The sequence below is a fragment of the Pristiophorus japonicus genome, chromosome 9 (assembly GCF_044704955.1).
Source record: "Pristiophorus japonicus isolate sPriJap1 chromosome 9, sPriJap1.hap1, whole genome shotgun sequence".
Taxonomy (NCBI): Eukaryota; Metazoa; Chordata; class Chondrichthyes; family Pristiophoridae; genus Pristiophorus; species Pristiophorus japonicus.
The window spans coordinates 36,429,240-36,441,433 of NC_091985.1; the positions used below are offsets into that span (position 1 = coordinate 36,429,240).

At 39.5% G+C, this 12,194-nt stretch overlaps 1 protein-coding gene across 1 annotated transcript in view; it reads right to left on the reverse strand.

Annotated features, from left to right (window-relative positions):
• cebpz (CCAAT enhancer binding protein zeta) overlaps positions 1–12,194 on the reverse strand; it is a 36,864-nt gene that overhangs the window by 11,295 nt on the left and 13,375 nt on the right. The window contains exons 4-9 of the mRNA XM_070889270.1: positions 11,909–12,107; positions 11,396–11,484; positions 9,013–9,066; positions 8,277–8,379; positions 3,410–3,478; positions 1,912–1,978 (exon numbers count right to left, since the gene is read on the reverse strand). Of these exons, the coding sequence (XP_070745371.1) occupies positions 1,912–1,978; positions 3,410–3,478; positions 8,277–8,379; positions 9,013–9,066; positions 11,396–11,484; positions 11,909–12,107 (581 nt within the window). The remainder of the gene's footprint in view (positions 1–1,911; positions 1,979–3,409; positions 3,479–8,276; positions 8,380–9,012; positions 9,067–11,395; positions 11,485–11,908; positions 12,108–12,194) is intronic.

Genomic DNA, 12,194 nt, shown 5'->3' on the forward strand with positions numbered 1-12,194 from the left:
TAATTCCCCGTTTTCACTCCCTCCTTTTTTAAAAAGTGGGGTTACATTGGCTACCCTCCATTCCATAGGAACTGATCCACAGTCTATGAAATGTTGGAAAATGACTGTCAATGCATCCGCTATTTCCAAGGCCACCTCCTTAAGTACTCTGGGATGCAGTCCATCAGGCCCTGGGGATTTATCGGCCTTCAATCCCAACACAATTTCCCGACTAATAAGGATTTTCCTCAGTTCCTCCTTCTTAGACCCTCTGACCCCTTTTATATCCGGAAGGTTGTTTGTGTCCTCCTTAGTGAATACCGAACCAAAGTACTTGTTCAATTGGTCTGCCATTTCTTTGTTCCCCGTTATGACTTCCCCTGATTCTGACTGCAGGGGACCTACGTTTGTCTTTACTCACCTTTTTCTCTTTACATATCTATAGAAACTTTTGCAGTCCGTCTTAATGATCCCTGCAAGCTTCCTCTCGTACTCTATTTTCCCTGTCCTAATCAAACCCTTTGTCCTCCTCTGCTGAGTTCTAAATTTCTCCAGTCCCCGGGTTCGCTGCTATTTCTGGCCAATTTGTATGCCACTTCCTCGGCTTTAATACTATCCCTGATTTCCCTTGATAGCCACAGTTGAGCCACCTTCCCTTTTTTATTTTTACGCCAGACAGGGATGTACAATTGTTGTAGTTCATCCATGCGGTCTCGAAATGTCTGCCATTGCCCATCCACAGTCAACCCCTTAAGTATCATTCGCCAATCTATTCTAGCCAATTCACGACTCATACCTTCAAAGTTACCCTTCTTTAAGTTCTGGACCATGGTCTCTGAATTAACTGTTTCATTCTCCATCCTAATGTAGAATTCCACCATATTATGGTCACTCTTCCCCAAGGGGCCTCGCACAACGAGATTGCTAATTAATTCTCTCTCATTACACAACACCCAGTCTAAGATGGCCTCCCCCCTTGTTGGTTCCTCGACATATTGGTCTAGGTTATGCACTCCAGGAAATCCTCCTCCACCGTATTGCTTCCAGTTTGGTTAGCCCAATCTATATGCATATTAAAGTCACCCATGATAATTGCTGCACCCCTAATTTCCTGTTTGATGCCCTCCCCAATATCACTACTACTGTTTGGAAGTCTGTACACAACTCCCACTAACGGTTTTTGCCCTTTGGTGTTCTGCAGCTCTACCCATATAGATTCCACATCATCCAAGCTAATGTTCTTCCTAACTATTGCATTAATTTCCTCTTTAACCAGCAACACCACCCACCTCCTTTTCCTTTCTGTCTATCCTTCCTAAATGTTGAATACCCCTGGATGTTGAGTTCCCAGCCTTGGTCACCCCGGAGCCACGTCTCCGTGATGCCAATTACATCATACCCGTTAACTGCTATCTGCGCAGTTAATTCGTTCACCTTTTTCCGAATGCTCCTCGCATTGAGGCACAGAGCCTTCAGGCTCGTCTTTCTAACACACTTTGCCCCTTTAAAATTTTGCTGTAATGTGGCCCTTTTTCTTTTTGCCTTAGATTTCTCTGCCCTCCACTTTTACTTTTCTTCTTTCTAACTTTTGCTTCTGCCCCCATTCTACTTCCCTCTGTCTCCCTGCATAGGTTCCCAGCCCCCTGCCATATTAGTTTAACTCCTCCCCAACAGCACCAGCAAACACTCCCCCCTAGGACATTGGTTCCGGTCCTGCCCAGGTGCAGACCGTCCGGTTTGTACTGATCCCACCTCCCCCAGAACCAGTTCCAATGTCCCAGGAATTTGAATCCCTCCCTTCTGCACCACTCCTCAAGCCACGTATTCATGTGTCTATGTGAAGAGCTGTATATAAATGTGTGCTATTGTGTACTAATGATCCTTATCAATGACATATAATAACAAATGCCATAAAATAATCAACCATCTTACCTGTGGAAAAATATTTCATCCACTGGGATCTGGCTCTCCTCCCGTTCAATAAACTTCTGACTATTCACTGTAAACATTATAAACCATATTAATATTAACAAGTCTGTCAAATCCCATTTCAGACCTAGGCCTACAAAATAAAAATTTGAATTATGTATAAAAAAAATCAGAATGAGACTCATTTGCCCACTTTGAATAAAACATGATTAAGGGACTTTAGCTATGGTTTTAAGAGGAACACGATAACAAATACAATATATTAAGAAAGCATGAAGAAATAATGCATCTTGTCTGGGCAGAATCATACAGCACAGGAAGCCATTCATCCCAACCGGTCTGTGCCAGCTCTTTGAAAGAACTATCCAATTAGTCCCACTTTCTTGCTCTTTCCCCATAGCCCTGTAATGTTCTATCCTTAAAGTATTTATTCAATTGCCTTTGAAAATTACTATTGAATCTGTTTCCACTATCCTTTTAAGTAGTGTATTACAGATCTTACCAATTCATTGCCTTCCCTCCTAAAGTGTGGTGGCCAGAATTGGACATAATACTCTAGCTGAGGCCTAACTAGTTATTTATTAAAATCTAGCATAACATCCTCACTTTTGTACTCTACGCCTCTATTTATAAAGCCAAGAATCCTGTATGATTTTTAACAGCCTTATCAACTCATCCTGCACCAAAGATTTGTGTATTTAAATCCCCAGGTCTCTTTATTCCTGCACCCCTTTTAAAGTTGTATTGCAGAATAACTTTCATATGCCCAGTATGTAGGTGACTCAAACCACTGTCCCAAAACATTTGTCTTAAAAATCTTATTCGATATTTTTGTTGCACTGAATAAGCATACATTAACCCTTGTAGTTTCAGAAACATCATAGGTTTGCCCAAATTCATCTCATCTTAGTGACATAGCTGACCATAATTTTTTTACATTATTCTGCCAAATCCAGAAAGGTTTCCGAGCAACCCACCCATTTCGCTTCACAAACTAATATCCCAAGCCCAAATTTAAAAACAAAAATTTACAAATCATTCATAAAAAATATGCTTTAGTGGGCTTTAAAAAAACATTACCATTAAGACTTGATTGTGTGAGATTCTACAAATATTTTTTCACGCTCCTTCCTCATCTTTACAATTCACCCAAATCCATAATTACAGCGTGATCAATATGATCTATCTCCTCCCTTCCGAATGGTGGGGAATACTTTAACTCACTCAGTATCATAACACAGTGCACCTGCCTACCAAGCTACTGGTGAGCAAGTCGTTAATCCATTATTAGTAACAGGATTTAACCAGCAGACAATGTTGGCATTCAGTGGTACATTTGCACTATAATAAATGGCTTAGTACAAATGATCATGAAATGATGTTACTATGCCAAGTCTTAGTAAAAGTACATTTTCAAAATGTATTGGGACTAATACACTTAACGCAAGGCTGACTACTGTATTCCATTAATATTCATTTACTGTTTTGTTTAATTAATTACCTGGTAGGTTGCGCACATCATTCAATAGAAGTTTCTGTTTCGGTTGCATCACAACACTGTCAGTGTTTTCTGCAACAACAAAAAAACATTTTGTCATAAGACCTTACTCTATGAAAAACAAACAAACAAATGAAAATGAAAGCCAGGAAAAGACCAACTGGCCCATCAAGCCTGTCCTATAACATCATGTTACAACTAATGTGCACCATGACCCACACCCCAACACCCAAAAGCTATGCAATTTTCTAGGAGAGACAAAAAAACCTAAAGGATAACAAGAAAAAAAGTCGAGGAAATTCCTCTGACTAAAACACAGGTTAAAACACTTGGCTTCCAGTGTAAGAAAAAACGTGAATGCACATTAGGCTTCAAAATAGCAGACCAAAAGGACAAAGAGTTTTTCAAGCACAAATGCTTCAAGGATATAAGCTTTCACAAAACCAAGATCAAAGAACTGTAAAAATGTATTGTGTGAAATCTATGGGATCTGTAACATAAATTGACATGGTATTGTAATAATTTAAAGTCACTAGAGAACTCTATTATTCCAATAGTTGCAGAGCTTCTAATGGCAGGAACAGGGCACTGCATTACACACATCCTTGTAAAGTACCCAAAGACAATATTCTTAGCACTGCCATGATTTAGTAACATATGCTCACGTTTCATCCCGCTCATTAGTTGTATTGCTTACACAATATCCTATGTGGTTACAAGCCAACTTGTACTAGACAAGTTGGTCTATACTTTCCAATGTAGATAATTACTTTCATCAAATCTCACACCGTCATTGTCACAAGTATAAATCAAATTCAGGACATGTTCCTGTCTAATTCCCTATCAATTAGACTTCCCAGACACCCAGAGAAAACACACAGGAAATAACAAGACCTTGCATTTATATAGTGCCTTTAACGTAGTAAAACATCCCAAGGCACTTCACAGAAAGAAGTATTATATGATGAAAAATTTGACACCGAGCCACTGAAGGAGAAATTAGGGCAGGTGACAAAAAGCTTGGTCAAAGAGGTAGGTTTTAAGGAGAATCTTAAAAGGAGGAAAGAGAGGTAGAGAGGTTTAGGCAGGGAATTTCAGAGCTTAAGGCCAAGGTAACACAAGACACGGCCACCAATGGTTGAGCGATTATAATCAGGGATGCTAAAGGCGGCAGAATTAGAGGAGCGCAGATATCTCGGGGGGGTTGTGGGGCTGGAGGAGATTACAGAGATAGGGAGGGCCGAGGCCATGGAGGGATTTAAAAACTAAGGATGAGAATTTTGAAACCAAGGCGTTGCTTAAGCAGGAGCCAATGTAGGGGAGTGAGCACAGGGGCGATGGGTAAATGGGATTTGGTGCGAGTTAGAACACGGGCAGCCGGGTTTTGGATGACCTCAAAAGTTTACGTAGGGTAAAATGTGGGAGTCCAGCCAGGAGTGCATTGGAATAGTCAGGTTTAGACTGAACAAAGCCATGGATGAGGGTTTCAGCAGTAGATGAGCTCAGGTAAGGGTGGAGATGGGCGACTTTAGAGAGGTGGAAATAGGCGGTTTTAGTTATGCCGCGGATATGTGGTCGGAAGCTCAGTTCAGGGTCATATATGATGCCAAGATTGCAAACAGTGTGGTTCAGCCTCAGACAGATGTTAGGGAGCGGGATGGAGTCAGTGGCTAGAGAACAGAGCTTGTAACGGTGACCAAATATAATGGCTTTGGACTTGCGAATATTTAATTGGAGAAAATTTCTGCTCATCCAGAACTGGGGCCTATGTTCATTGGAGTTTAGATGAATGAGAGTGATCTTATTGAAACGTTCAAGATTCTGAGGGGGCTCGACAGAGTAGACGCAGAGATGATGTTTCCTCTTGTAGGGGGATCTAGAACTAGGAGCATAGTTTCAGAATAAGGGGTCGCCCATTTAAAATGGAAATGAGGAGGGATTCCTTCTCTCAGAGGGCCATGAACCTTTGGAATTCTTTACCCAAAGAGAGCTGCGGAGGTTGGGTCATTGAATATATTTAAGGTGGAAATAGATTTTTGAATGATAAGTGAGTCAAGAGGTATGGGGAGCAGACAGGGAAGTGGAGTTGAAGCCAAGGATCAGATCAGCCATGATCTTATTGAAAGGCGGAGCAGGCTCGAGGAGCCAAATGGTTTACTCCTGCTCCCACTTCTTAAGTTCTTATGATGTCGGATAAGCAGTCTGACAATTTAGAGACCATGGAGGGGTCGAGAGAAGTGGTTGTGAGGTAGAGCTTGGGTGTCATCAGCGTAAATGTGAAAACTGACGGCATATTTTCAGATGATGTTGCCAAGAGGCAGCATGTATATGCGAAATAGGAGATGGCCAAGGATAGATCCATGGGGAACACCAGAAGCAATGATGCAGGAGCGGGAACAGAAGCTGTTGCAGGTGATTCTCTGGCTACGATTAGACAGATAAGGCGAGTGCAGTCCCACCCAGCTGGACGACGGTGGAGAGGCGTTGGAGAAGGATGGTGTGGTCAACAGTGTTAAAGGCTACAGACAGGTCAAAAAGGACAAGGAGGGGTAGTTTACCTTTGTCACAGTCACAAAGGATGCAATTTGAGAGCGCTGTTTTGGTATTGTGGCAGGGGTGGAAACCTGATTGGAAGGATTGCGAGAAAGATGGGCACGGATTTCGGAAGCAACAACACGTTCAAGGACTTTGGAGAGGAAAGGGAGATTGAAGATGAGGTGTCAGTTTGCAATGCCGGAAGGGTCAAGGGTTTTTTTTTTTGAGGGGTGATGGCAGCAGATTTGAGGGAGAGGGGGACAGTACCTGAGGAGAGAGAACCACTAACGATGTCAGTTAACATAGGAGCCAGAAAAATAAGTTGGGTGGTCAGCAGTTTGGTGGGAATAGGGTCAAGTGAGCAGGAAGTGGCTCTCGTGTGTTGAAAAAAATCAGTCCCATTTGACTATTGTCCTTTGTCCTACCAGCTGAACTAGAATTTAGTATTAGAGCTGTTTAGAAGGCAAATTATTTTTTTGGATATTTTATATAATGATGTAATGACAAAAATTGCTTTCACATAACCACATTCAAATCAAATACGGTATTTTCTACAGCAGAGCATACAATCAACAGTAATGATAGGTATCTCAACATATCAGCACTTCATCTCAACTGCCAAAATCACAATGCATTTTCCTCAGTGTTCATTACTATACTTATAGCACTTGAACATTCATTTTTCACTTACAAAAATTTTAAAAATTAATCTCATACTAGTTAGACTACACAAACACAAAACCAATCCCAGTTTATATGACATTCATAATGGGGGTCTGCAGGGTCTTTCGGTATGGATTAATTACTATAAAAGGACTTCCTCATCCATATGTATCTTGTGAATTTATGGACCCAACTACTCATATTTTCCTGCCAAGTGCTGTCAGGTTCACTCTTACATAAATAAATCACAGACCAAAACATGCTGTATCCCCTATTTAAATTTCTGCCAGTCTTTTGAGATCTGGTGATTCAGGTCAGGGTGTCACTACTTTAATGATCAACCGATATATGCTTGGGTTTAGTCAGTAAGTGCCTGTATTGAAATAGAAATTGGCATCATTTTTGTTCTTGCCCCGACCCAATGCTGCTTGTCAATCAATACAAGGACACATTTCTAACTTAACTCAAGGAAAATCCCATGGTGTTGCTCATGTCAAGTCACATGCTTTGTTTTATAAGGACAAGAGAGTTATTCTACTTGATATATTGCACAATGCATTATTCTGATAAGTTGAAGTCCCTTTGAGCCCAGTAAAGCTAACCAAATAGAGGCTCAGGTTATTCAGAGTTCAATTATTATTTGGTCAGAGACCTCTTGCAGATTGGAATGTGTATAAGTTTCAACTCCGAGTCAGAAACATCCAGCATTAAGTTACTGGCTTTATTTAAGATCATTCTGCATCTGTAACAAAGTGTGATACCTGGATGTGATGGACAACACATATCCTAGATGCAAGACTTATACATACGCTAGCAGATCTCCGATCACATTGTTCACTAAAAACTGGATGATAGACTGTTTTACAGGGACAGGAGTGTTATAGCATTCAATACATAATATGTCACTTTAAGGCCACAAAATGTAATTGTAAATTAAATACAGGTTCAAAAGTGCCATTCAGAATTTAGCTGTCGTTTGGTCAGAGAACATTTAAGATTGGAATGCGTTTGACAGTCTCAGCCTGCAGCTCAGAATGACTTATCATTTTAAGGTTATTTGTTCTTGAGAATGTAGGTCAGAACTCAGGATGAAATGTGGGTTTCTTGGTTTTGTGTGATTACAAAGATTATTTTTGAAGTTATACAGTACAAACGCTGACACCTATGTTAATATGTATTTTGTGTAAATTATGGAGATTCTTTATATAATTCCAAATAACTGGCTTCTCTTTTTTCATAAAGCTTATTGACGGAAAGGAACCAACCAGCTACAACAAAAAAAGCTTAGAATAGATTTGCCTTTACTTAAGTGACAAAGTGTGCAACAAAAGAAATGTGCCACCTGAAGGAAATGCACATATGTATCATTATTATATTATACACATAAATAGTAAAAAAGTACAGAGTTTACAACTCTATCTAAATTTTTATTATTTAATCTGATCTTTACAGGTTGGTTATGTTTACTTTAGGGCCTTTTTTGTCAAAAATAGCTATTATTCTGGATGCTGATTAATACACTACATGGTGACAACTACGTAATCATTGAAGGAGTATTGTTTGAGAAAGTACTTATAGAATAATATGGGCAACGTATAAATTTTGCAATGAGATAAACAACACTAGGTTTTTTTGTAAACAGTAACAGATTTACACCAAAGACAGAACCTACCTTTGCCTTTGTGCTGTTTGGGGTTTCTGTATACGAAACGATCAAGAAATCTCATTAACGTGAAATCCTGCAGAGGGTCTCCGGAATATTGGATCTGGTTACCCTACAAGAAGTCATACAAGCAAAAAGTTTATTTTTTTACAACTAACAACAGATACCATTTTTTCTAAATCCATTGAAATGTAACAAGTGGCCGATGTTCATAAATTGGTTTAAAGAGAAAACTGACACCTGGCAAACAGAATTTGTAGAAATCATTTACAAAGCAGTTTAAAGTGCAACAAGAACAGAACAGACTCAACAAAAATCTCTAAACAAATCTGTGTAAGAGGGGAAAGGGGAGAGACTAGAATTGCTAGCAGTGTCCCTGGGCCACAGAAGAGATACATCATCCACGATTCCCACTTATGGCCGCTGTCCAGTGATTCCCTACTTAAAAGGGTATGCATGAACTAGACTGGACTTGGCTGCAGGATGATGTCCTGGAGAATCTAATAGTTTGTCAACACTCACACAGTGTCAACTGTGGAACGGTACCTCACAATAAAATTGTAAAGGGGAAGAAATACTGATGTGACAAATTAGCAACTATAACAACTACTTCACGTGCCTTTTTACAAGGAAATTCCAAATTTAAAAAAAGATGACGTCACTGAATAACTATTTTGTTGACAGGAAATAGGGGAAAGTGACAGGAAAAAGAGCAAACTTCACGCAACACATTAATGTATCTTACCTGCAGGATGGCTGTTGCAAAGAGTGCCACAGATGGGTGGAAATGTTCACTCAACTGGGAAGAAGAAATACAATTTAATGAATGCAAAATAAATGTTCTGACAAACTTTTCGTACTTTTAAAAATCCTTCCCCCATCCATGCACATTTAAAAACAGCTTTTCTAACATTTAAATAAAAACGTCATAAATAAGGCAAGTACCCATGTATTTTAATGCCTCAATGGATATATTTGATGACTTCTGCAACTGATTGACGAATATGATTAGAAGGGGAGTAGATACGGTTGATCTATCAAAAATAAAAGTCTTATTGGGCCCAACAGTCTTTTGTGTACCTAAAATTCTTAACACTAAAGTCCATAAACAGGATAATGAGTAGCCAGGAATGAAGGTTGAGCGGGGTATAGGATTCTGAAAGATCCTAGATGGAGGGAAAAAAAGGAACCTCATATAGCAGAGCACCACAACAGGAGGTCATGGAATGGCAGGGTATGGATTCTTCCCAGGTTCCACCGGACAGTGGACAAGCAAATTCATGGCAGAAGGGGAGCAGGGGAGTTGCCTGGTGTTCTGGTCAATAGTTGCTCCTTAGCCAACAGCACCAAAATAGATTATTTGTTTATTTATTTCATTGCTGTTTTTTGGGCCTTACTGTGCACAAAGTGGCTGCCACGTTTCTCTATATTACAGTAACTACACTTCAAAAGAATTTTATTGGCTCTGAAGTGCTTAAAGATGTTCTGAGGACATGAGGGGTACTATATAAATACAAGTTTGTTCTTTCTTCTATACCAAATGAAGACTATTAATAGAACTACCTGAAGAACATACTCATGATACAAAGAGGACTCAATCTATACCCGAGAGGAGCCAGATTTCTAAATAACTTATTGTTTTTCATCCTTAAGATTTGGGAAAGGTTATAGATGGACTTAAAAAAAAAACATAACTTTGTTCAATTAAATGTATAGCATAACCAACAACCCCACCCCCCAAAAAACTTGATTAGACTCAGCAGATAAAGAAGAAAACTTTGGTAGGAAAAAAAAAGCAAATTATTTAAATGTGGAGAGATTACAAAATACTGAGGTACAGAGGGATCTAGGGTCCTTGTACATGAAACAAAAAAATTAGCATGCAGGTACAGCAAGTAATTAGAAAGGCAAATGGAATGTTGGCCTTTATTTCAAGGGGGATGGAGTATAAAGTAGGGAAGTCCTACTACAACTGTACAGGGCTTTGGTGAGACCACACCTGGAGTACTGCGAACAGTTTTGGTCTCCTTATTTAAAAGGAGGGATATACTTGCATTGGAGACAGTTCAGAGAAGATTCACGAGGTTGATTCCTGAAATGAAGGGGTTGTCTTTTGAAGAACGGTTGAGAAAATGAGAGGTGATCTTATTGAAACATATAAGATACTGAGGGGGCTCGACAGGGTAGACGCAAAGAGGATGTTTCCCCTCGTGGAGGAATCTAGAACTAGGGGGCATAGTTTCAGAATAAGGGGTCACCCATTTAAAACGGAAATGAGGAGGAATTTCTTCTGAGGGTCATGAATCTTTGGAATTCTCTACCCCAGAGAGCTGTAGAGGCTGGGTCATTGAATATATTTAAGGTGGAGATAGACAGATTTTTGAACGATAAGAGAGTCAAGGGTTATGGGGAGCAGGCAGGGAAGTGGAGTTGAGGCCAAGATCAGTTCAGTCATGATCTTATTGAATGGCAGAGCAGGCTCGAGGGGTCAAATGGCCTACTCCTGCTCCTATTTTTTATGTCCTTATGTAAAATATTCTCTACAATGGGACTAACTTCATACCTAAAAGTGGTTTGATGTAACCTTGAATGATTTTTATATTAAGTTTCATGGCAAAGATTAAAAAGAATTATAGGACAAAATAAGCCTAATGTAAAAGTGGATCATTTTGCAAAGCAAATCAGTCTTCTCACTAACTAAAGACGTAAACATAACTAACAGTTCCCAATTGGTCAACTTTACTAACCTGCAACGGCAAACTGCAAGTATGAAACAATCCCAATTATTACTGAAAAAACATTGGCTTTAGGAATTTGGATACATTTCTCAAGGCACTCGATTTAAATGCAAACACCCGAACTAAAAGGTTGAATACTCGACTGCGGACATATTTTAAATACAGTTGACAAATTAAGAAAACTTGCCATTTTCTTCAAGCGTTAGCATACAAAGTAGCACTAGCTGCAAGGACATATATTTCTAGTTATTGATTTACACAGTTGATGCCACTACAAATTATACTAGATTACACAGGAATGACCAAGTACCTAAAGCTTTTAGTTTTTAAAAACATTACCATTCTGCGCACAACTGAGCAATATTTAAAATCGGGAAGAATTTATTGTACCTTCTGCAATTCCCAGAGGCCGGTGCGGTCTGCTCCGCAGGAGAGAGGATTCCTGTGGAGTGGGTCATAGTTTCCCAGACACTTTCCACCTAAAACGGAAAGCTGAGCTTAATAGTACTAGCAGCACTTTGCACAAAAGCAATTCATGTTCACAAAAGATCAATGCTTTCACTTCTGGAACAACACCCAGCAGGTTATTTAAAAAAATATATTGTTTAAATTTAGAAACCAACCTCAATACATGGGATCCTGGGCTTTATAAATGGGGAGGCATACAGTACAAAAGGAAGGAAGTTATGTTAAACCGTTATAAATCACTGGTTAGGTAGAAGAGACTTTGGTTTACCATTTCACTGGAAAGCAGTAGAGACAGAGGCGATGGTGGTGGGGGGCACGGAGGGAGTCTGGGTGGCAGGGGAAGATTTCCTCTTGAGCCAGATACAGTTAAATTATAAAGAACAAGCTTACAATAGAGGATATTTTGCCCAACACTGGCCTATCCAAATAGTTTACCTTCTTGAATTTTATGGTGCAACCATGATCCAAATGCTGTTGATTCTGTCTTTTCAGCTACAATGGTATTCTGTACATCCATTTCTTGTCCTTTGTCAGCATCTGTACATTTCTTCCCTACCTTCTCTTCATCAAGATCTTCAAATTTCTCTTCATCATTGTCATCAACATCTTTAAAATGTTCTTCTTCATCAGATTCCTGAGCAGAAAATATTTGGCACATATAAATAACATGCAATGCTTTATTCATTGGCATCACTGACATAGTATGGACATTGTTTATTCT